Source organism: Podarcis tiliguerta (genome assembly GCF_965153285.1).
Source record: "Podarcis tiliguerta genome assembly, chromosome: 9".
NCBI lineage: Eukaryota > Metazoa > Chordata > Lepidosauria > Squamata > Lacertidae > Podarcis > Podarcis tiliguerta.
This window is the reverse complement of record NC_139542.1, coordinates 55,608,871-55,634,705: the sequence shown is the minus strand read 5'-3', so window position 1 is coordinate 55,634,705 and position 25,835 is coordinate 55,608,871. Positions and strand designations below refer to the sequence as shown.

The window sequence follows — 25,835 nt, the reverse complement described above, 5'->3', positions numbered from 1 at the left end:
AATGTTTCAGCCCTAGTATATTAATACACTATATTAATAAATTAAAATTATGACTCAGATTAAATCAAGCAGATTTAAAAATAAAGAATACAAGGGTTTATAAAAAACTTCAGATGGCTTCCTCCCATTTCACTTCTAAGGTAACACGTTCTTTAAAAAAAAGGACATTTCTGCTTAAGAACTATTTTTACCCATATCCAAATTCAAATGATTGACCAATCACTGATAAAATCTTTTACGATGGGGATGAAGCCCATGGGGTCTGAAGCCTGACTTGGAAAGGACCACAGACAGTGCAGAGGCTTGTCACAGCAGTGTACTGGACATGAATTCTAATGTAATTCTGCTTACATTAGTCAGAATGTAATGCAAGTCAGAAGCCCAATAACTCTTTAATGCCTATTTCCCCCCTGTAGTCCACTTTCTTCCTCCAGCTCTACATTCCAATAGATTTTTCTATCTCCTGTTGGGCAGAATGGCGTTGACCAATTCGTCTGGGTACCCAAACTTGTGCCATTGGTAAGCTTCCAAGTTGCAAGCTGCAGCTATACTAGGTCCGAGTGTCTGATCGAGCCTTGAAAAAAGATGGCTGGCCTTGACCACAGAGAATCAGACGGGCATGGTTGCTAAGTGAAGGAAGACGGAAAACCACAGGTGGCATGGTTGGTAGGGTGCCACTAAGGTGACTGAGACCTGTTCCCTTGCACCTGGACTATCATATCATATCATATCAGTGGTGTTATGGGGAAAATATAAACTACATTTCATGGATGAGGGGCTGGAAGAGCATCTATTGCATGGGTAGGCAAACTAAGGCCCGGGGGCCGGATCTGGCCCAATCACCTCCTCAATCCAGCCCGTGGACGGTCCGGGTATCAGTGTGTTTTTACATGAGTAGAATGTGTCCTTTTATTTAAAATGCATCTCTGGGTTATTTGTGCGGCATAGGAATTCGTTCATATTTTGTTTTCAAAATACAGTCTAGCCCCCCCACAAGGTCTGAGGGACAGTGAACCGGCGCCCTGATGAAAAAGTTTGCTGACTCCTGATCTATTGCCTCCGCTCACTCCATGGAGAAGTTTGTTTGTGGTTGACAGGGGTGAAGAAATGATTAGGTCTGCTGCTGGACAGCTGAAACTTTTAGATAATGGTTCTATCAAGGCTTCATTCTCTGGGCTTGAATGAAGTGTTACAGAGCCCATCTGCCACTGTGTTCCACTCTCATTTGATAAGCTGTGCTGTGCTAGACATTAGGATGGTTTTAGCTCCCTCTGGAGGGAGCAGCTACCAGTTGGAGACTTGGTTCTGCTTGATCTTGTGAGCTTTGATATTTTTGGTGGGCTTTCAAGCTTGAATGCACAGACAAGATGCCCAGGGCAGAACTCCTGCCAGTTGATACTGTCACAAGTATCTGCTGACAATCAGGAGCCTTATGTCAAGGTTTGCATCTATTCATTACAGTTATTCTTGTCAGATCTCACTGGGCACCTTGGTATTATGAGTGGTATCACGGGTGGCAATTTCCCCATCTTAGCTATGGCTGGAACTCATGGGGTGTGGAACGGAGTATGAGTGACTTTTGTAATTTTGTCTTGAAATGGAGAAAAGAGGCGGAATCTGGATATCCCCCCCCCCCAAACTGTCTAAAGGCTCAGACTAGTGGCATGCATCAAGCAGCCTTATTCTTTTTTTACATTACTATTATTAATAAAATACAAAAGAGAACCATAAAACAAATATAAATCAAAAACATCAGAAACATAAGCAATTTTTATAGCAACAGTAAAAAATACAAAAAGCAGTTGATATAAAATCAGTTAAAATCCTGGGCATTTATTTTTTCGGAAAATGTCTAAAACATGGCTCTCCGGGCAACTAGGTCAGGTGGTGGCATATAAATAATAGTAATTATTATGAAGAAAGCCAACAGAGGGGCAGGGATATTTAGAGATGGACCTCTGGTGTCAGACTTAAAAGGGAGGTTCCTTTTCTAAAAAAGAAAAGAAAGCTAAGATTTTCAATGAATATATCCCCTCCAAAGACACCTCTGTGATGATGATGACGGCATTAAAATACAGTGGTACCTCGGGTTACATACGCTTCAGGTTACATACTATTCAGGTTACAGACTCCGCTAACTCAGAAATAGTGCTTCAGGTTAAGAACTTTGCTTCAGGACGAGAACAGAAATAGTGCTCCGGCTGCATGGCAGCAGCGGGAGGCCCCAATAGCTAAAGTGGTGCTTCAGGTTAAGAACCGTTTCAGGTTAAGTATGGACCTCCGGAACGAATTAAGTACTTAACCCGAGGTACCACTGTACCCTGTTCTTCTTCAGTAAAAGAGAAAATGGGAGACCAGATTGTATGAAATGTATCTTTTTAGGAGATAGCAGCCTTAATCATGTGTACACTGAAACATGAACTTCTAGCAGTTTCTCCCTTACCAACTTCTTTATTTATGACATAACAGGGAAAGCCACGTCTAAAGGAGACCTAACCTAGGAAAATTAGGCTGAGCAGAGGTTTGAATGTTCAACCTCCAAACCCAACATGTATTTGTTTGGAGGGGGGGGGGGTGGAAAGAGAACAGAACAGAAAAGACTTCCACCAATTCATATAAGTAACAAACAAAATACTGTAAATAACACCACTAGATTGCATGCTACTTACGGGATGAATTGTTTAGATGCTGGTCCCGAAGTGTGTGCAATTCTCCTAACAATTTGTCCATTTTTTGCTTTTTACCCTGCAATGCTATCATCTTACTGAAGAGTTGGGCCTTTTCTTCAGACAAATGCTCAGACACAGAAGAAATCCTGCTCTGGGAAACCTCCCTGGTTAGAGAAAGACTCTCTGCTTGCCTTCTATTATCTGGAACAGGTTGAACCTAAAAGTAGACATATTTTATTTAAGTTAATTTCAGAACACTTAACACTACAATCCTATTACCACTTTTGGGAGAGTAAGCCTTCTATTCACAGAAGGGATTGAGATCCAGCAGAGGTTCCTGCAATTGGAAAGAGAGCTGGACAACACAAGCAATTTCCCTGTTCTCTAGTAGCCCCTCAAATGACCTTCCACACTGTTTCAAGGGTTCCCCAAACCTACCACAGCAGCTTTTCAGGGCTGCAGGGAGAAGGATGAATTGGCAAAAAATGTCTCCTTCCCCTTCCACTTGTGGAAACATCTGATGTGCAGAGTTCTGTTGAAGGGAATGCTGGATTCAACGGAATGGGACTTCCTTCAGACATGTTTGGAATTGTGCTGTAATTTTTTTTTTTTAATGGCTGTTTTCAATGACAGCATTTCATGTAACAAAATTCCAAACAGTTGTCACAGTTTGCATCAGTCCACCCACTTTTTTCCTTTTAAAGCAGTCAAACAAATCAAGAGAAATTTTTTTAATGGAAGTAAATTTGTTGAAGTGTTTTCTTTTTGTTTTGTTTTTCTTAAAGATGACTAAATTTCTGCATTGCAAGCAGTTGGATTAGACAACCCTCGAGACCCCTTCCAATTCTATGGTTCTATGAAAAAAATTCAATCCACATTACTTTCAACAGAAGGCATTTCAAGAAAAAAAACACTTCAGCAATGCAAACACATTAGCACTATTCATCAGGCTGTAGGAGAGGAAAATATGTGATGCAGAGTTACTTTGCTGACAGAACAGTTTTGCTGAGAGCCACCTTCCATTCTAGCTGTTAAAGCTTTAAAACTGATATGCAGTTTTGCTTTTTTCAGCTTCCCCTTTTCTGTCATATATTTTGGATTTCTAAGCCAACAGACAGTCTTGTTTCTATTGATGTTATATGTTGCCCTGACAGCCTTTTTGACAAAAGGGCAGGATAAACTTAACTTAAATTTAAAAATGAAAATTCTATGTAAAGTGCTAATAAAGGAATCGATAGCAACTGGCAACAATCAATACTATAATGCTCACTTCTGAAATGGAATTCTCCGTAGCAGAAAGCGAGCCATTTTAGACTGACTTGATTAGCAATATAATCATGTACATACTCAATATAAAAAGGGTACCTGAGAATCATGAAGCTGGTTGTGAAAGCGCTGAATTAAGTCATTTAATTCTTCATTCAGCTCTGATGTTAGACTCACTCCTGAAATGCTACCAGTCGTTTCTGTTACAACTACAGGTGGGAGAAGAAAATGGAAATTTTTATTGAAGTGATTAAGTAAATTTGGAACTTATTAAACAGAGGCTTTTTAATCATACAAAATAGGGCATACAGAAAAGGCATTTATGTAACAAACTGTGGAATCCGAAAGACTTTTAAAGATGTGGAAATTATTGTTTTTTCCACTGGGAGACTGCAACTCCACTTCAATTTCTCCTGATTACTAGAAACATGAATCATATTAAAGAATTCAGCATGCCCCACACTAACTACCTGCCACTTTCCAAATGTTTCTCAGATTCTCCTACCACTGTTACTTATTTAGGCTATTCATATGACGTAAAGCACTCTTATGCGTTCTGTTTTCAGCTCATAGGTAGGCTAAAAACCAGAGGGTGATACCCAACAGTCACAATTCAGGCCCAGTGAAATAGAGTAATTTATGTCTTATGAATTCAACGAATCTACTCTGAATATGCGGGTATTAACCAGAATGCACATTCTCAACCTATTTCATTTAACATGCTCTGGAGTAATTTCTTAGGTTCTTATTTAAGAAACACCACCATTAAAGTGAATAATTTAATTACTGGGAATGCAATAAAAGGTACAACATCTGAGACCTTCAAGTTAGCTCAGTTGGTTAGAGTGTGGTGCTGATAATGTCAAGGTTGCAGGTTTGAACCCCATATGAGACAGCTACATATTCCTGCATTGCAGGGGGGTTGGACTAGATGAGCTTCACGGTTCCTTCCGACTCTGATTCGATTATATCAAATCAATAATTTAACTGCAAAGAGGTCTTTTGTTCAGGTATCTAAACCTCAGCATACCAGAATCATCCATGACAGCAATGGCTTGTTCTGCCTTATGCTGTAGTGCAAGCAGAGCAGCTTGTCTCCCTTGAAGAGCTTTCAGTTGTTCCTGTTGTTGTAGCATCCTCTTCAATAAATCATGTTGCTTCTTCAAATTTGCAAGCTCTTCTGTAGCCTCCTGCTGAGGATCTCTAGCCTGAAAAATATAAAGGGATAAAAATAAAAATAAAATAAATGGGATCAATATTCAGCTGCCCATTAGCAGGGAACTTAAATTTTTAGACGGTGTGGAGAAAACAAACCTGAACCTGTAAATATGTATGGCGTTTTCTTTTCAGAAAAAAAGAATCCACATTATTATCTTAAAATGTAGTGAAAGCAAAATTCAGTTTTCTGATATATTTGCTTCCTCCCACCCCATAATGTATTAATTGGAGTTATATTCAATCCTTTTAACACCATGCTGAAATCTGGTATGCCATTTAAAGCTCTTAACCCTTACAGCAAAATCCTACACTTACAAAGAAGTACCACTCTTTTTATCAGGCCTTATTGCCATAGGTAAATAGGATAGTACTAATATATTTGGATATGATCCTGCCTTTTCTATTTTAAAAAAGGCTTGCATAACAGCTTCCATGCAATGACAAATAAGAGTTATCCAACAAGAGCACTGTCATTCTATTTATTTCAATGGGAGATAGTCAAACATACAACTTCCACTGAAATGAAAACTACTCAAATTGGTATGCAGTGCAACACTGATTATGTAAAATCCTGTATCACAGTGAAAACTGAGGAGATAAAGCCAGCCACCAAGAGAAGCAAAGACCAAATCAAAATTCTTATGACACAGCTTAAATATCTTCCCAAAAATGCAAGCACAAAATAAATTTCCTCATCTTTAATTCCTCATTTAAATGTTTTAAGATAAATAATTGGACTGGGGAAGAGAAATAGAGATAAAAAAGGAAATGTTAAAAAAGCAAACCCAAACAACCCCAGTATTAAAGGGTAAGAACTTATTATCATGCCAATGGTCCAGAGTCCACATTCTGTTACCATTTTAGAAATAAGCAACCTTTTTTTGGGGGGGGGGGGATAATAAAATGTTTACTATAAGAACAGCATATATGCCCCTTTAACACTATTTTCTTATGGAGCAAGAACAACGCGTGACAGAGACAGGAAGATATCTGAGCCGAGATAAATATTGTTGCTACATTATTCTTTAACTTATTGGTTCGAACAGGTCTTTAAAAAAATAAATGCAAATGCAGCAAAGCAGACAGAAGAATAATTTCAAAGATAAATAGTCATAAAGTCAAGTATTTAAAAGAACAAAAGCAATCATTGAATGCACATCAAACTGCTGTTACAGAGTATTTATTATAAAGAAAAACTAGGAATGCAGATTGAGCTCCTATATTGATGTCCAAGGCAATATTTGGTAGTGTACCTTTGAGAGTAATCCAGGTTCTTGGCTATTAATCCTACTAGACCAGATTTCCCTGCCATTCAGAGCAGCTCTGTCATTTTTCACATTTGGACTTGCTGTAACGGCCATGTCTGAAACCTGTCCTTGAGAAGCTGAATTCCCTAGTTTGTCCTCAATGCAGGGCCGAGCTCTCAGACTAAAAGATACCTCCTTTATCAAATAGTTTAGTAAGTTAGACTGTGAACATATATTTCTGCTAAGCATAGTTTAAGTTGATAATACCGCTGGTCTACTCCAGTTGTAATTTGTCAACATACCATATTACCCAGGATCCGCTTTTAACCCAAACAAGCATCCGGGGAACCATTTCTTAATTTTTTACAAGATATTTGCATGGTGGTAGTGCTCCTGTTCGGACCCACCTTGGATCAGAGCACAACCCACTAAAGGGTCCCAAAACCACCAACTAAGTCCCCAAACCCACTGAAGACCAGTGACTTAAAATATATTAAGCATGGGCATGGTTCAACAGATTGCTTTTTACAAAATGTTAAAGATGTCAAATGTTACGTTTCAGAGGACACATGCATCATGAGCAGATCTCTGAATCTCCTTGTATATGGCTCCTTCCACCAAACTTCTTCTTAACTGCTTTTTAAACTCTCAGAAGCTGAAAGAAGCTGTTTGAGGATTTGGCAGAAGGGCTCCCAACTTCTTCCAAAGTGTCATGAGGCAGGTAGGGAAACTCCAATATCAAATGATTTGCAAACATGAATAAATTGCATGGTGGCACATGTAATTTCTTTTGACTGTGACAAAAATATTATGACTGCAGGTATACAAGTTGCTATGAGGATAAACTGACAACTAAGAAGCTATGGCTATTGTCCGAAGCACCTCACCAGGACTGCACTGTAAAAGCTTATACATACTTTGAGGTCATTCTTTTAGTAACAACGAGGCACAAATAAGCAAGGAATGAGATTGCAAACAGGTTTTAACACATCGTTCTGATGAGAATCCTAAATATAGTTTAGGCAATGAGGAATGTGCAGTAACATGGCTTCAACTTCAAACCTGCCTTGTGCTTAATTCCTGGTGGAAAGCCTTTGTCTACAGGCCATACATACTGAATAAAGGGTGAATAGAATCCCAAAACATTAAGTTTTGCGTTGCTATTCATGTTGGGGAAAGGGGGACTACATGGAGGAGATATTGAAGTTGGGGATAGGAAGCTGGCTACAGTGGGAAGCAGGGAGAAAGGAAAACCCAGTTTTCTGTTGCACTGTAGTTAGAATCCAGGCCATTATGACTTAAAATTGTTACATTTATTTTAATGCTTCCAGAATTTGTAGCTTATAAAAAGTTTTCCTGGGCTAAAATTAGATTCAGAACATAAGTTATCTGGAGAGAGAAATGCATCTTCATCTCTAGCAACTTAATTACTAAAAAGAAGCTTACCGTTGTATCTGAAACTTCAGACTGCACATCTATGTTTAGCGATGTGCTCTCAGCTACAGAACCAGATCCCACAGCTGAATCTATAGTCCGACCATCCTCCTCCTCATTTTCTCTAGCCTGGAATATTTTAGTGGCATAAACAAAAAACTACATAAATGGGGTAAAGGGAACATTAAGGGGAAAATATGCTACGTTTTAGATTCATCCCCCGTACTATTTTCTCACACCATTTGAAAAAGGCATTTAAGCTTTCCAACTTACAAGCATCTTCTGCAAAAATTTTAGGTATGATTTCTCCTGTTCTTTTAGATGATCTATGAGATGTGACAAGCGTTCCACGTTAGCAGATCTCTCATTTTTCTCAACTAGATCATCTCGCATGGAACTGGCTTTTGCAATATAGTCACGAATTTGAATTAGTCTGCTCACAATCTGAAAGTCAAAAAAACAGTAGAGTCGATACAATAATGCTTTAAACTGATAAAATAGATGGCAATCCTGCATTTTAATTTTAAAATGTTTACGGTATTTAAAATGCTACATAAATAAATTGAACCAGTCTGATTGCTTAACATCCATTTTTTACTAGCAAGACTTGCTTAAATGAGTGTCCAGGCCTCTAGATGAAAACCATGTTTCAACTGAATACATTCTTAAAAAAAGAAAAGTGTAATACATCCATGGCATGCAAGCTCTCTCTCTCTCTAGTTTCTCAGCGTACATTTGCCTTATGTTCATAATAAACCTTCAAGAAAAAAATACTATTTTAAGGAGCACTCATTAAATATTTCATTAAAAGATCTTTTTCAATATGAATTGGATAATTTAACCACTAATATCACCTGACTACTGTCCACTGCTGGTTCACCTCTTCCATCTTCTTCAATAGAGACAGGACAATTCTGTAACAAATCCTTACTCAAGGCAGCTGTAAATAAGTCTTTATATTGCGATGATCCCCCAGTTTCTTGTGTCTGAGAACTTGTTGCAGCATCTTTGCCTTTGTTAGTATTAATCTGCAGTGACAGGAAGTTGAATGGCTTTCTGCTTTCATTAAGCTGGCGTTTGTTGTTAGCAGCTGTTGCTCTGCCCTGAGAATCACTTCCAATGCTTCTCTACATAAGAGTGAAAGACCACAAAATGACTTACAGCATTCTTTCAAACACTGCTCCAGTTAAGAAATTCTGTGGGGTTCTTCTGGATAAAAAAAATGAATGACCATTTTTCCTCCCAGAGAAATGAATTGAGCTGCATTGAGTTGAGATTAAAGAATTCATTATTATGGCAAAACAACATTGTAGAGAATAGTCATATATCCTCCAAGTTCTCCCAGCTTAAGCTTTGTCCGCATCCTCCTATTCCTATTTTCTTCATTCCCTTCCTGCTAATATGAAAGGAGTGGGGACAGAGTTGAGTTCAATCACTACCCAGGCCCCATATCTTCTGACTTGTAGCCAATGTAACACCTTGCAGTGAGATCCAGAATTGGGAGAACCCCCCCCCCCCCCGTGTTTGTGCATTTGTGTGTGTACATAAAATACTCGAACCCAAGATCATCCAATGAGGCGGAATGGTGGGAGACTCAGAACAGATTTATTCATGTAGCCCATGGTTACTAAACACATAATTAGTTATTACAAATTGTAGTGATGGCTGCCAACTTGATTGGTTTTAAAAAGGGGATTGGATAAATTCATGAAGGCTAAGGCTACCATACTGATGACGTCACCTCCAGTATCAAAAGCAATATGCTTCTGAATGCCAGTTACAGAAGAACGTAAGTGGGAGACAGTTTTTGCTCCCATGTCCTGCTTGTGAGCTTCCTATAGGCATCTGGTTGGTCAGTGTGAGACTAGATCCAACAATTTTTATGCTGTTAACTGTAGGTTTCCTCTATCTGCAGTAGAGAACACAACAAGGTACTTGAACAGAGGAGCAGCAGAGGATCCAGTTGGCTCATTTCCTACCTACACATGAAGTCTTAAGAGTTATGAAGATAGTGTCTATAGCCATAACTGGAAAATATAGAGAGAGGCAAGCAATGCTGTCACGCTTGCTCAGAAGCTAACAGCTGCCCAAGTGCCTGACAGTGGACTTTGCAGCTGACCTTTTCTCTGCTCTTGTCAGACAGGATTAAAATTGAGCTGCAAAGCGCACAGCAGGGCGCTTGGGCTCATGCTAGCTTCTGCACCTCCTTCCTGCCTCTCTACACAAGTGAGACAGTGGCTAGACACCTGAGTTTCCTAACTTGGAAACCAGGGAGGCCACCCAGGTCACTTTAGTAAAAACAAAGTACATACCTGATCTAAATCACTGAAGTTTATTCTTTGTTTAAGTTTTTCAAGTTCTGCCTGCTCTGGAACAGACATTTGGGTAATGTATCTTGTATGAGGGAAAGTATGAGGTGTCTTAGACTTTTTCCGTCCAATTCCTGGTGTTGATTCTGGTGAGATGTCATTAGTAAGTCTTGTTTCACTTTCACCGGTAACCTTTTTCCTGTTTTTTTCTGAAGATCTGTTGGGTCTCTTTGGCTGACCACCCCAGCCCTTAAAAATCAAACAAAGAAACAAAACCACGTACATCATCGTTAAAGAAAAACGATTACTTAAAATTCATGATTCTTCCCAATACCACACAAATTGCCTATTTATTTTTTAAAACTTACTTCCATTTTAAAGCAAGTGTTCAGCATGCTACAATCTGCTAGCATTTTCCAACAACACTGTGAAACTGATTTCAAACATACACTTTAATATTTATATAGTTTTGGTAGAAGCATCATATATCCTTAAAACTGCCTGTGGAACCCACTTGTCAATACAGGCAATCCTCGTTTTGTGCAGGGGTTATGTTCCGAATCCCCGCATGCGTCGGCAAAGCACACACAAGTCCACTCTGCCCCTTCTCTGTTCTGCCCCTTTCTGTGATGTCTTTATAACGTATTGGGCCCACTTCCAGGTCCAGCACCATCCGCTATAGCGCACCATTCGGATGCGCATAAATCAGTCATTGCCTGTATCTAGAAGAGCTTAATATTCATCTTTTGTTCTTGTTTTTATTTTCGTATTTTTCTCTTGTGAACCATGATGAGATATACAGATGAAGGGTGGTATACAAATTAATAATAAGTATTAACAGAAATTAGTGCTATACCGTGTTGTTTAATCGATCATCAAGGCTCTCATTGCTCCAGCCAGGTAAGTCACGATCATCCATTCCTTCTTCAAAAGGGCTGCCTCCTGCTGCCATGTTATGTTATTCACCACTAAAAAAACAGATACCATTATAAGACAAATCCACTTTAAAAGGGCCACATTTCCAGTCTGTACTAAATGCTGGACACTGGGTAAGTCAGATATAACAGGAAACAATTGTCTCTTCCTATGTGAGTGAGTGTGCACATGTCCTGGGATCACACAGGCTAGTTCATGTCGCCTTCACATGGTTCATTATTTCTGAACCAGCCCTGGTCTCTAATGTTTGGTTCTGCACACTAAACTTGATACAATATTTGTTTCCATACTAAGCTTATTTCACATTCAAGAATGAGTTGATTCAGTGGATGCAGCATTTTTAACAAATGCAGAGTTATATACGGAAATAAATTCCAACCCACCATCTTTAATGGCACTTACTCCCAAAGTAAGTGAATATAGGGTCATTCCACGTTAGTTCAATGCGGTCATGCCACCCACCGCCTCGGATTTTGATGAAACTTGGTGTACAACCTTCCCTTATGGTTGAAAGAAACCCCCTTAAATTTTTCCCCTCTATCTCAAACGGTTTAAATTTTATAGCACTTCAAAGTTTTGTGAAATCTGTGTTTCTGTTCCTCTTGAGATCCTCGACCTTGTGTGCATTTTATATTTTTTCTCCATAACCAATGATCAGATCTCTGAAATTTTACACAGAGTTCAGTAACATGATGAGGATTTCAGGAAAAAACACACCAGCACTAAAATGATTTTATAAATGCCTAAAAAAATGTATAAATGTAGATTTTTGGTGGGAAAATGAGGTTTAGAAAACCTACATTTTCAGCATGAGGGCACTATGGAATCCAATGTTTTTGATGGTCAAAATTATTGCAAAGATGTTTTTTACTTGCTTTTCCAGCTAGCCCATTTTTGTTCACCTTCCAAGTGGCTATTTCCAGATGAATCCTCTTATAAAAGCTTTGATGCCCTGACATGCTCTTAATTTCCAGAAAGACTAAGAGATTGCACATAGGCTGGCACTAATATCCTGTACAAGTCTGTGATTCCTCACTAAACAGTCAAGCAAAAGCTATGCTAAGTGGAAATTAATAAAGGGCCATATAACAAGTTTACAGTACTTTCAATCGTTACCAAACTCACAGAATGCACTCTGAATTTCCATCTTCCAGTTTGTTTTGACAGAGGAAAACTGACTAAATCCCAGAGCTCTGATCCTAAAACACTTGCAGTACAATCCTAAACATGTTTACTCAAAAGTAATTCCTGCTGGGTTCAATGGGACTTACTCCCATGTAAGCATACATAAGAATGCAGCCTTAAAACCCTATTAAAATTAAAGCTTAATGCACGTAACAGTGCAATGCCAGGATCCAGCAGGGAAAGCTGGAAAGTTTAAGGTGCTGTAGAGCATACTATTTAAAATATTTTAAATGGGTACAAAAAACCCCCATGTCCAAAGTGTTCGTTCAACAACAGATATCACAAAGCCAAAACAGGTATGGTGAATTTTCCTATAAGATCCATCCATATTTGAAATGTAACACAGATACAGCACAATTCAATACCCCAAACTGCAGTCATCAAATATGGACAGCAATGTAAGATCAAATTATGCAAAGTAAGAGTCCTATAAGCAGTTGGCAACATCTAAGGTCAGCCTCAAGAACTCTTTTGTCCACCAATGTCACACACACAAAGGTGTATAACCAAAATGTCAGCAGAGAAAAGCCATCCTGATAACCTTTGGGTGAAATCCTATGCATACTTTCAAGAGATTTGGGGTTGGACAGGAGAGGATTAATGGATCCAGGAGACTGCCTTAACAGTCGGAGGTGGAGGTAGGTGCTCAGGGAGCGTCCCAGGGGGGTGCTGCCCACGGCGAGCATCCCAGGGTGGTGGCACAATAATGTCACCCCCCTCAGGGATGACACCCGGGGTTCCTCCCCCAGTGTTAACAGTCCTCGCAATGTTGCCAAGTATCTCCTTTGCTAGGGAAGTAACAGGTAAATGGCCCACAACAGAGACTGTTCTGGAAGCTTGAAAGCCATCTCTACCAAGTCCCTAGCCTGGGCGATGGGGCAAGATGTCTGTAAAGAAGAATAGGCTGCCACTTGAGTCAGGCTGAGAAGCAAAAGAGAGCTGAGCTCTGAACTCTGTAAACTAACAGCTGATGGAGTGCTTGCTGTCCCCATAGAGATCTAATGTGAGAGAAGTGGACTTCAGGTTGGGTGCTCCTGATGTATCTTTGTTCAACCTGTATATTTGTAAATAATTGCAAATATTGCAAAATACAGTGATCTCCTTCCAAACGAGGCTAAATACAGGAAAGCACTGCACCCCTCAAACTTACTAGGAAATGAACACAACTGAACTCAAGGATCAGGCTGTCAATGACCCCAAATTCTCGCTCCCTTTTGAATCTGTCTGCCCCCTTACATTAGAAATTATCTTCCACATATGATATGTCCCATGGTTGTAACAGGAATGAAAAGATAGTGAGGCACTGTTGTTCTTGCCTGATCAATAACACAAGTATCATTTGCAACTGGCAAAAAAACACTGTGCTCTATACTCTAAAGAAACTAATTGTCTTTCCCAGTTGGCCTGACTTGCTAGATATTTTGCATTCACTTTATATCAGCCCAATTTACAGCCACCCTCAGCTCTCAAAAGAAAAACAATTCAAAGACGCACATGCATTTAAAACTGTTTTCATTAATTTTGAAACAATGAAGAACTTCTTAGATTTTTTAATTTTTACTGTTACAGTATTTTCCATAATTGTAGAGCAGATTCAAGCAACAAGATCTGTTGTACATTACTGTGACGACATACAGAGGGTTATTATTATTATTTAAATGTGTATACCGCCCTTCATCCTAAGATGGCAAGGTGGTTGCCTAGCAAACTCTGTAAACAACCTCAGGACAAAGAAGGCAGCAGCCAAGTTGCAATCTTGTAACTGGCTTGTTCTATGCATAAAGTAGGAAAGGTAACAAAAGGTATGCAGCTTTAAACTTGAAGTACTGGTTTGCACTTCTGATAGAAAACTCTACACAGACCAGGCACTGCTGCATAACTTGTACTCATGTGAACCAACCTGTGATCTTTGGATGAAGGGTAGCATACAATTTAATAAATAATAATTGAATTGCGGAGGATCATCAAGTCCAACCCCCTGCAATGCAGGAATATGCACCTGTCCCATACAGGGATTGAACCTGCAACGTTGGCATTATTAGCACCATGCTCTAACCAAATAAACTCTCCAGGCTATAGTAATAAATAATTAAATGTTGGCTACCATTGGGAAGCACTGAAGCTGGACTACAGCCACCCAAACAAGCCTCTTGCTATAAGAAGCTTGGTTAAGCTTATATAGTCATACCTCGGGTTGAATGTGCTTCGAGATGAGTGTGTTAGAGTTGCGCTCCGCGGCAACCCGGAATTAATGGAGCGTGTTACTTCTGGGTTTCGCGCTTGCTCTCAAAATGACGTTACTTGCATGCACAGATGCACCAAAACGTGACCCGCGCACACACAGACACGCGTTACGTTTGCTTCTAGATGCGAACGAGGCTCCGGAATGGATCCCATTCGCATCTAGAGGTACCACTGTAACGGCATATTGCTTCCTATATTTCAGTTCTGGCAGTTTTAGTAGAACCAGCAGAAGCAGCAGCACAGGGGAGCGCTTTAAAATGCCATGGTTAACAGGAAGCACCTACCCTAACCAGTTTCAGAAACTCAGATATGAAAATTGGGAGCTAAATGGTATCTTAAACCTAGGTTATGGGAGCAACAACGGAATGTCTGGGCACTTTTTTTTTAATAACAAGAATACAAAGCTAAAAATGAATGAAGTGCAGCGAAAATATTATGTTCATTTCCCACATGGTCTGGTCCTTCCCCTGCCCTCCCCAGTAATATTCTATTCTCCAGTCTTCAGAGAGTAGCTGGAAGTGGGGAGGCAGAAAAAGGTCCTCTTTTCCTTCCACTCTGCTGTTTTAATCTGAAATCTTAGGCCTGGAGCTCAGACTGTGAAGGACATCCCCGGTCGCAAAACTCTGCCTGGAACAATGGCAGTTTCGAACGCAGACCCCGACACAATTCTTTGGCCAGGTCAACCGCAGCTCACGACCCTCGGAGTTAATCATAAGGCCCAGCCCCTTTCCCCTATTATTACCGAGACTGGGAAACAACCTGGGATGGATTCCCCCCCCCCCCCCATTACAGCGGCGGACCCAAACCCAGTTCCCTAAAAGGCAGCAATCGTAAGGAAACGATCTTAGCCGATCCATTACCCGCGGCCGGCGCTGTGCAGGCCCGGTCAGGCAGGGAACCGAGCCCCGAGCTCTTCTTCCAACCACGGCCGCCCCAGCGCGACTGCCGATTCCTCTTTACCTGCCGCTTCTCGGGGGCGGGGTCAGAAAGACGGTTGGAGGGGCGGAGCCAGGGGCTCAGAAATCCCCGCTCCTGCCTTGAGATCGGCGGCAAAGTCCCGATCGCGGCGGAGAGAGGATGGAGGAGGAGGAGCAAAGCGGGGGGGCGGGACCCGAACGACCCAAACAGCCTGGCTTCGGGCCAATTAGGAAAGAGAACACTCCGTCTCCTTGGAGACAAGGCTCCCCCTCCCAACGAGGCGCAGGGGGCGGAGCCTACCAAGGGCGCCGCGCGGAGCTCTGGAGGTGGAGCGGGTGGACACGCCCCCCTCCGCACCAGCGCGCGCGGTTCGTGAGGCGCGCGCTCCCTCAGGCGGGCCCACAGAGGCACCCCTCCCCATCATAACACGCGCGCGCGCTTTTTGTTTTGCCTCCCGTTATCTCCCACCTCAGGGGGCTCCTCGTTTTGAGGGGGTAAAGGGCGCAGCCGAACCTCGCCGCCTTCCGTCCTTCTCGGCCGGCAGCTCCCGTCGGCGTCCTCGTCCCATAAACGGAGCGGGGGGGTGCTTACATGACGGGGTCCCCCCCCCTCACATCCCCGTTCCAACGGCCGTCCCCGCCGCCATCTTGGTGAAAGGAAGGCGGCGGACGGATACATACCGTTACTTAGTCGCCCCTCCGCCGGGAAAAAAGAGATGCTCTTCCGCCGTCGGCTCGCCTTCTCTTATCTCTTCCCCGCCCCTCCTCCTCCTCCCCTCCCCCGGGTCACGTGGCCCGGTCCTCCTGAGGCTACGCTTCTTCCTCGACGGGCGTTAAGGAGGCGGAGGCGGCGGAGGGGCCGCCTCGAGCGAGACCCGCGCGCCCGAACTACGTTTCCCAGAGCGCAGCGCGCGCGTGGCCCCCACGCGAACCGCCCGCCGGCCTCCTCTCGAGTGAGTCTGGGGAGCGTAGTTCGAGCCTGTGTGGCAGAGAGCGTTGCATTGTGGGATATCGGGCTTCCGGAACGGCGGCGTTACCTCAGTGCGGAGAATCGCCCGACTCGCTGAGGAGCCTTTTCAAAGTGCAATAGGTTTTCGCAATGGCTGATAAAATTGCTGCGTTTCTCTTCTGTTTCAGAAACCGCGGATTCAATAGACAGGCGCAGAATCACCGGTTACTAGCAATACAGTATACATCTTTTAACGGAGATGCTACCTTTGGGCATGGTTGAATTGTTTCCACACTTTTCTCCTGGTCCATCAGGGCTGAGCTCGCTGACTGGCAGGAAAAGGAAGAAAGGTGGAACTTTTACACTTATTTATTGAATTTATATACTGCCCTACACCCGGAGGCCACAAATGCAATTTACACACACAAATCTGTATTCAAAAAGGCAGAATAGCACCCTATATGTAATCTATTTTTTAAAAAAGGTAAAGGACCTCTGGACGATTAAGTCCAGTCACAGGTGACTAGGAGGTGTGGCGCTAATTTCGTTTTCTTAACTTCCTTTAAGGGCTTAGAGGCTCACTTTTAAAAAACAAAAACATGGCACACCACCTCAGTCTCTGAGCAGTGCAAGATTTCTCTGTTGCCTACCCAGGGTTCAGTTTCATTGGAAGGAGGCACAGCGGAGACTGTGGAGTCTTTATTATACACCTTTAGGTGCCAGGCAAAAAATGTTAATTTTCAACCAGGCCTTTGGTTGATTTGATTGACATTGTATGCCCTTTTAAGATGTGGGTGGTTTTTTTTTTGAGGGGGGGTGTTATTGGGTTGTTTGTTTTTATTTTCATTATGTATTTTGTGGTTTTATATTTCAGTTTTGTTCTGTGAACCGCCCTGAGACCTCCAGGTATAGGGTGGTATATAAATTCAATTAATAATAATAAGTGGTTTATTTACCTATTATTATTATTATTATTATTATCATTATTATCCATAGATGCCACCTGAGCCTACGGTGGAGGGTTTCATGTGCCTTCTGGCACAAAACCACTTCATTTGTTAGACTAAAGACCTTCAGCAGCATCTCTCTCACCAAGGAACTACCCTGTCTGGCTTGTTGGAATCCTTCATTGGAGTTTAACCCAGGCTAAGGCCCACAAAGGGATGCAAGTGGTGCTGTGGTCTAAACCACTGAGCCTCTTGGGCTTGCTGATCAGAACCTTGCAGTTTGAAAGCACATCAAAAAGTGCAAGTAGATAAATAGGTACTGCTCCAGCGGGAAGGTAAATGGCGTTTCCGTGCACTGCTCTGGTTTTGGTGTTCCGTTGCGGCAGAAGCGGCTTAGTCATGCTGGCCACATGACCCGGAAAAACTGCGGACAAACCCGGCTCCCTTGGCCTGTAAAGCAAGATGAGCGCCACAGCCCCAGAGTCGTCTGTGACTGGACTTAACTGTCAGGGGTCATTTACCTTTACCTTTAAGGCCCACAAACTCACAAACTTCTGTTAACTGCCCTAAACTCAAAAGATCAGAAACCCCCTCACAGTTCTTATGAGATGATGGTTGCATTTATGTTGCAAACCGCTTTGAGATTTTTCTTTAAAATATAAAGCTGTATAGAAATTTAAAAAATAAAAATAAATTTTAACACCTATTCTTTATCAAGCCATGTTAATTAATCTTGAGCAGATTAAATGCGATTCTGTATTGTGCCAGTATAAAAAATTCATCTGTCCAGCAGGTGGCAGAAGAATGTAAGGAAAGTACATGTTTATTTACTAAAATATTATTGAGCGTTTATAGATTGTACAAAGTTATTATGTTCTTGTAAGTTTCATTTCTGATATGTTCTGTATCTTAAGACCACACATTAAATAATTTTTTGGCACCCAAAAGACAGACTGAGAACTTGGGTCCCAATCCCATGCATTGCAGTGACACTGCAGCACTTCAAAAAGCAAAGCTATTCTCTTCTTGTGGTTCCTGTAAATAAAATTTAAAAACCACAAAGGATTTTCCTAATAACCTTTCTGAAAGCCTCATCTTTTCTCAGCTTTCCCCTTGGACTGAGTATTTTTAAAATCTGTCATTGTCTGTAGGGAGATAAAGAAGGAGAAGGGGGACAGGTTAAATTTAAAATTGGTTCTTGAGCTCTTAATCTGTCTTTATCTACATGCTGGCTTGAAATATTTCTGGGGAATTTCACCTTTCAGACTAATTGGTTTCTGTGAATCTTACTGTAAAATGGTTGTTCCTAAATAAGGCAGGGAAGGGGAAGAGGGAACACACAAACCCTTTCATCAGCCTGAATACATCCTGTTCCAGAATGGACTTTATCCAAAGAAACATCCAAAGAATGCAGACAGGAGTATGTGAGGTTTCAAACAACCGTTGTTCAGACAAAGTGAGGATGAGTTCTGTAAAATATTTAAATCTTTTCCACACCTACACTACCAGAAAGTTACCTAATGAAGACTGTTTCTTTACTTATTTTGTATTAATACTCTTCAAGCAACATAGCCGTTTCTGACAATACCCAGTTCAATTAGACATTCTCCATTCCTTAGGTACTGTTGCAGGAAGTAAGATGAATAAGTGCCAAATTCTGAGAGCACATTGCAAAAACAAGCTTGAGGGCATGATGTGCATTAATAATTGAAAAATTAAAAGAGCATCTGATAACAATCATTCCTCTGCAGTTTGAAATGCCCCTGATACTGAACTGCTTTCTCAACACCTTATGGCTTTAATTTAATGCATGTGTCAGCAGTCAGGAATCTAGAGTACCAAGCAATGTTAGAGGCTTCAAAGACTGAATGATTTTCTGTCCATATGAGCTCTTATCTTTAACGCAAAGTGCTCTGCCTAAAATGTTAAAAGTTTGGATAATGTTCACGTCTGATCTAAAAACGTGAACTCTCTTTGCAGTTGCATTCTGAGGGAGACTTCATGCCACAAATAAAGCTGTCCCAAAAGTCATGAAGCTTCAACAGAGAATGAAGTAATAGTTTATAATACACCTTGAAGGGTCATGTCCACTTTTACTCTGTATCTACAACAACAATCTCTCTTTGTTTTGCCTTATCATCCCCGCAGAACTGTAGATCCCCCTTCCAGACCACCTTGGGCAGGGATTTCCCCCCTCCTTTGGCAGGAAAAGGGGAGGTGAGAGGGAGGGGGTAATGTTTAGTTTGATTCCTTTCGCAATAAAAAAAATAAAAAGAAGAAAATATTTTCATCAGTAGTCAAATACCCTACCTGAACCTTAGTCTGATGTTTTGAAAAAACACAGGAAGCAGATGGATAAGATGCATCATCCCATTCTGACCTTTCTGTATTTTTACATAACAGCTCAAGGTGATTTGATGTCAGCATTCTGAGAAATGGCAAAGCTTCCAGGTGGTACTTAACGCATAGCAGTCAAGGTTTCTCAAAAATGAGCATAGTGCTAGTCTGTGGGACATTTGCAGCTAAATGACAGGTGTGTAACATTATCTTTTAAACACCGATAATCTTACCAGATCTGAAATTCAGCCAAATACAACACAAAAGCACAAATGGTACAGCTTTAAAAACTAATGACATAAGTAATAATTTCTTTTCTCTAGGAACAAACACCTAAAAACTGGAAATAGGTGCAGGTCTTGAGCAGCTCTTGGGTAAGTCACTATGCGGTCAAGAAGAAAAAGCAATGTACATGTCAAAAGTTTATAACGGAGAAAGAACTATTAATTAGAAAATGGTTTAGACATATCGTCAGACTTTACTTCTTCTGTGGTGACAGCATTTTTCAGAGATTAACAAGACAATGCTATACATGATTACTTAGAAGTAAATTGCAACTGTGTTCAGTGGAGATCTCCCTGATGCTTCCCTAAGGAAGCTGCATTGAACTGAAAGACCATTAGTCCATCTTAGTGTATTGCCTACACTGGCTGGCAGCGGCTCTTCACAGCTTCAGATGTGAGCATTCCCAGCCTTGATTCAGTAGATATTGTGTGCCACATTACCTCCCACTGTTGCAGTCCCTAGCACAATTTTGGATTCTTTGGGAACATGCAAACATGCATTTATATATTCATATCCACTCGAGTGCTCATGTAGCCTTTTCAAAAGGCATTGTACAGCTGCCCATTACCTTTTGGCAATACCAAGATTTTTTCCATCCACTTGTCTGTTGTGGTTATGATACATAGGTGCCATTTTCCTGCACATAGTGACCTCACTGCTGTTATCATACACAAGATGAATACATTATCTCCCCATCTCACTGAACCTCCTGTGAGATTCAGAAGGAAAAAGCAGGGTCCAGTGGGATCTCATGTTGTACAACTTTACTTGGTGTCAAATGAAGGAGAATGTTTGTAACTTTTTGTTAGCAATAAACTTTTTATTCCCCCCTTATTTTTTTTTGTACAGTATTTGTAATGTGGCAAGCTAGCAATGGTTAGGACAACTGCAACTCCTCTGAACATTCCTCCCCACTGACTCATTACAGTTTGGACGGTTCAGAAATTAACAGCAAAAAAACAACAACTATCTCATTCTGGAGAAGGCTGTGATATTCTTTGCATCAACTCCGAAGGGTCTCTCTCTCTCTCCAGCATTTAAAGGTAAATGACAAGACTGTTTCGAGGGTGGAGGTGATTTCTCTATCACCAGATATATATGCTGTACTTACATTAATTACATTGGTGTGCTCTAATGGGATTAAATGCTTAGTGAGCTGCTGGAAAAGAAAGTAAAGCAGCAATCCTCAATACCCTTACTAGAGAGTAAGTCTCATTGAGTGCAGTGCAACTTACTTTCAAGTAAGTATGCAAAGGCTTGCATGGCATGAGTTAATCCAAGCTAATATGTTTCAGTGGGTAGTGGGTGTTTCTAGACAACAAGAACAAAAGCAATTTTTTGCAGACGCTTTACAAGAACTAGCCTGATAAAATTGGCAAGGGTTGTGCCAATGTCATTTAATTTTATCTGGAAGGTCATGGGATTCAGGACTCCCAATCCCCACAGATTTGACTCAACGAATTGCAGGAAGCTGACAAAATCTGTGTCAAATTTCACCTCATTTTTGCCATGAACCATAGCAGGAACGACTGTACTATAATTGCTCTTCTAGTAAATCCATAGCAAAGGGAGATTGCAAGGGCTGTGGGGGAGATATATAACAGAAAGGCAGAGTTACATACCATCAGCAAGCATCTTCTTTGGCGATCATTCATAGCCAAGGAGGATTGTCTTCCATGAACACAGTCTTAACAGTGAGTCCGTAAGTGACTGTGGAGGCCAATTCTGGATCCACACATCCTTCCACAGTGGGGACATAGGTTTCCGGGCAGGAGTTGATCACGGTGAGGGTTTACCAAGCATGCCTTCCTCTTAGCACGTTTCTCCCTTTCATCCTGAGTTCAAGCGTCTTCAAAACCCATGACACCAATTTGAGTGCTTGCAGGCCCATGTTTCCCAGTTCTCGGTGTCTATACTACCCTTTTTTAGATTTGCCTTCAGAGAGTCTGTAAACCTTTTATTGACCACCAGCATTACGCTTTCCATTTTTAAGTTGGGAATAGAGTAGTTTCTTTGGAAGACGATCATCAGGCATCCGAACAACATGACCAGTCCAACAAAGTTCATGTTGAAGAATCACTGCTTCAACACTGGGGATCTTTGCTTCTTCCAGTACACTGGCATTAGTGCGCCTGTCTTAAAAGATGTGTAAAAAATTTTGGAGGCACCATTGATGGAATCTTTTGAGGAGTTGGAGATGGCGTTTATAAGTGGTCCATATTTCACCAGCGTACAGTAAAGTTGGTAGTACAATAGTTTTGTAAACAAAACTATGCTTGATGATTTTGTTTTCCCAAAATCATCAAGCATATCACAGGCTCTGCCCGCTGCATGTCAATATAGCACAGCACTTACCCATCCTGTGACATCATCATATGTGTTTCCTTGCCACTGCTAGCAGGAGTGAAGGCAGGGAAAGGCATGATGTGATGATGTCACAACAACACAGATCATTGTTACCTGTTGCACTCAGACATGGGGAACTCAAACGTGGCAGTGTAGTTTTCTGCGCCATCCTTTCGCTGCTATGGATGTGGGGTTTTTTTGCTAGAGCTCAAACCTGATCATTAGTCTTCTGTAATTACAGTAGTCAATATTTGGGAGTCCATACAATTTCTATGGGAAATCAGTGGGAACAGAACTCCCAGTTAATCTTACCTTATTTTGTATCTTGGACCCTTTAGGTTGTAGATCTTCAAGTGGTGGCAGTGTGGCTTACGGTGGATTGCATCAGCAGCATTTTTACCATTTAGGTGCCAGACAGAGAGAATATATTCACCGAGGCCTTTGAACCTTAGTTTGCTGCTTATCTTTGGATAGGGTGGCATGGATTTGGGTCTGCTCTTTTATGCATATTCATTGGCGAGCATTTAGGTGGTTTCTATGTTTGTTTTTAATAGGAGTGCCAGCTTAGCCCCATGACTGTGGGTGCCCAGGGCTGTGGGTGCCATGTACAGTGCACAGCCCTGGCACCAAAATTTGTGGTTGCCTGGCCCCTTCATGGGGAATTTTGTGGGTGCTCTGGCACCCAGGACCCCAGTGAGTTGGTACCTATGGTTTTTAATGTTTGTTTCTGCACGTCACTTCGAGTTCACCTTTCTGAAAAAAGTGGGTAATAAATATAAGCCTTTTTTTTTTTAAGTAAGAACCTAGCCACATTGCATATTTGGGCTAAGGTGAGTTGAGAATTCTGTAAGCATTTATTTAAGATGAAGTTCCACTGAACTGAGTGAAAATGCACTGGATTGTGTTGTATATCTTGCATATGATTTCAGTTTACAATGATTTCAGCCAACAATTAAGGGGAGTAACCCTTATTAAAACCCGTGCAACCCATATCAGCTGTGTTTTAAATTACAATGTATTAGCTCTCTTCTACTGAAGAATCTTTTGTCTGTTGCTTCAGTTTCCACGTATGCTTAATTACAGTATTTCATTCTATTTACTTGTATTGTTTTGTTTCCCCCTATTAAAATATATCTCATTAAGGGAGGGAATCAAAATAGCAGTGAAGAATCTAATTCAGGCAGCAGCGTGATTTTAAGTGTGGCCTTATTATCTTTGGACTGGAAGTTTTAACTTCCCAAAGCAGCTAGATGCCTCTTCTTTGTTTTTTTATAGTTTGCTTTTTTAAAAATATATTTTTATTAAAGATTTCTTAGTTTACAAAAATGCATGCATTGTCTCTTTTTTCAAGTTGTGTTTTCAACAGATCAGTTTCATTTGTTGTGAGACATTAATGTTGCATACAGTGTTAGGTTATGAAGAAAAGCGGGGGTTTGGTGAGTGGGGTGGGGTCAGGTGGCAATGCTTCTATTCTTCTACTTAGTGTATGTGTGGGGTTTTGTGTCAGCATCACTTGTGTGTGTTCTCTTCCTATTTGCTTGTTGTATTTCCTTGGTGGTGAGAGAGGTTGGGGTGGCCTAGGGTGTGGTTGGTTGTCTTTGGTTAGCTATTAGTGAGATCTGTTTTTGTTTTTGTGTGAGAGGGGTGTGGATCAGGTTAGCCCAGGGTTCCTCAACCTTGGCCCTCCAGATGTTTTGAGACTACAGTTCCCATCATCCCTGACCACTGGTCCTGCTAGCTAGGGATCATGGGAGTTGCAGGCCAAAAACATCTGGAGGCCCAAGGTTGAAGAAGCCTGGGTTAGCCAGATTGATTCATATGCTGTCAGTGGATTCTTGTTGTTGTCTTGTTGGGCCATGTATAAAGGGAAACCATACCGGGTGAAGGTGTCTTCTTCTATGCCTCTCTTTTGTTCAAGTTGAAAATGTTGCTGGAATGCAACTGAGAGGCTTGAACACAAGGGCAGAACCACTCTGGCAAGAAGAGAAGAAAAAGAAAAAGAACAGTTTGGATTTGATATCCCGCTTTATCACTACCTGAAGGAGTCTCAAAGCGGCTAACATTCTCCTGATAATGGTGATTGCTGAATGTCATCATTGGCTAAATCGACCTCCAGATGTGCTGAGAAAATAAACTTGGCAATGATTCCACAGCTGCAGATACGGCATACATTTAGAACAAATTACTTCTCCCTAGGAATGCTGGGAACTGGGATCCAGCACCTTAACAACTTGCAGTTCCCAGAATACTGTGTGGGAGTTATGCTTTAAATGTATGGATGGTTGCAGCAACAGATGGATGGCTGAAGTAACTTTCTAACTTGACTGTGTTTCCAGACAGGAGCTTAACACCGCAAACGGGTAGTTTAGATCCACCCCCACAATGTGTGCGCGACTAGCATCTGAGCATCCACATGTTGCCATAGATACAGGGCCGGATTTAGATTTGATGAGGCCCTAAGCTACTGAAGGTAATGGGGCCCTTTATATGTCTAGCTCTCCTTTGTCAACAACAAATTCTTGCTTTTTTGTGTTGAATATATGCTATATGGTAATTTATAGACCTAATAGGTATCTAAAGCCATTTCCACAAGCAGAATGTAGGCACCCTATATATAGAAATGAGCAAACCAGTGATATTTTAGGGAGCAGGCTAGCAGGTGGGGCCCATTACTTACATCATAGGAGCCTACACAACACAAAACACTGTTGCTGTATGTAGGTTTTATTTTATTTGTTGTTTATCTTATATTTTGGAAATGTACATCGTGGTTTTTTTTACTTTATTTTTATTTTTTTTAGCCCCCAAGAGAGTGCAGTCCTAAGCTATAGCTTGTTTAGCTTATGCATTCCTGCTCTTGTCGCTGGTCAGAGAGAGAGAGGAGAACCAGAAATGCTATATGCTCCTTCCCCCTCAGGAGGGGAAATGACATCACATAGAGCCCTTTCTACCAATTACATTTCTATGGTATGAGTCTCTGCCTGTCAGCAATACAACTCTGTAGCCTTAACCCCTCCTCATGCTAAGTAGCAAGAACATGCGCTATTAGATTTGGCTGCTAATCTTCCACAATTTGATTCTCTCCAAGCAAAGCAGAGAGGAAGACAAGAGCACACCTAGGCTTCCTCTTGTCTCTCTTTGTTTTTTTTTTTTTGAAAACAGGAACATGCCACAAGCACTTGTTTGCATGTTAATACTCAGCCAGCAATCTGGTTTCTTTCCTACTTGGAGAAGGGAGAAGCAAAGTGGGTGCGATTTGAGCAATATGCATTGTCATGTTTGCTTGTTCACAGTAAACCATAGTTTGGTATACTATGTCAGGTGAACCAGACCATAGGGTTGAGGAGCACTTATTCTTCTTTTTTAAAGCTGTATGCTGCATTAAAATATTTTAGTTCAGATGAACTTGATTTCTAGCAATGCACTTCTTTCCTCAGCTATGCAAATGAGGGAGCAAACAGCAGGTCCTTGATTTTTTCTGCAAATACAGTGCTGAGTCATCAGCAGCTATGCTTGTACTTCCTGCTGACACAAGATGTTGTTTTC

General features: G+C 41.3%; 2 protein-coding genes and 1 long non-coding RNA gene across 56 annotated transcripts in view; 2 read left to right on the top strand and 1 right to left on the bottom strand.

Moving 5' to 3' along the window:
- Positions 1-16,425, bottom strand: part of PCM1 (pericentriolar material 1) — a 46,801-nt gene extending 30,376 nt beyond the window's left edge. For 6 of the 50 annotated variants that reach the window (XM_083457780.1, XM_083457787.1, XM_083457790.1 and 3 more), the window contains exons 1-9: positions 16,107-16,386; positions 11,000-11,111; positions 10,147-10,392; positions 8,689-8,961; positions 8,108-8,278; positions 7,847-7,963; positions 4,966-5,143; positions 4,035-4,144; positions 2,670-2,886 (exon numbers count right to left, since the gene is read on the bottom strand). In XM_083457780.1, coding sequence (XP_083313906.1) covers positions 2,670-2,886; positions 4,035-4,144; positions 4,966-5,143; positions 7,847-7,963; positions 8,108-8,278; positions 8,689-8,961; positions 10,147-10,392; positions 11,000-11,095 — 1,408 coding nt within the window. In that variant the 5' untranslated portion in view covers positions 11,096-11,111; positions 16,107-16,386. Of the gene's footprint in view, positions 1-2,669; positions 2,887-4,034; positions 4,145-4,965; positions 5,144-6,406; positions 6,596-7,846; positions 7,964-8,107; positions 8,279-8,688; positions 8,962-10,146; positions 10,393-10,999; positions 11,112-15,368; positions 15,506-15,894 lie in introns of those variants that run through there. The other 44 variants (XM_083457799.1, XM_083457806.1, XM_083457812.1 and 41 more) reach the window with 16 other exon arrangements.
- The window catches only part of LOC310657386, a 73,699-nt gene that overhangs the window by 21,841 nt on the left and 26,023 nt on the right, over positions 1-25,835 (top strand). The window lies entirely within an intron of this gene.
- FGL1 (fibrinogen like 1) overlaps positions 16,468-25,835 on the top strand; it is a 35,391-nt gene continuing 26,023 nt past the window's right edge. The window contains exons 1-5 of one of the 5 annotated variants that reach the window (XM_083458441.1): positions 16,468-16,506; positions 19,302-19,374; positions 19,725-19,854; positions 19,982-20,032; positions 20,872-20,986. The gene's annotated coding sequence lies outside the window, so the exon portion shown is untranslated. Of the gene's footprint in view, positions 16,507-17,342; positions 19,375-19,724; positions 19,855-19,981; positions 20,033-20,871; positions 20,987-25,835 lie in introns of those variants that run through there. The other 4 variants (XM_083458442.1, XM_083458438.1, XM_083458440.1 and 1 more) reach the window with 4 other exon arrangements.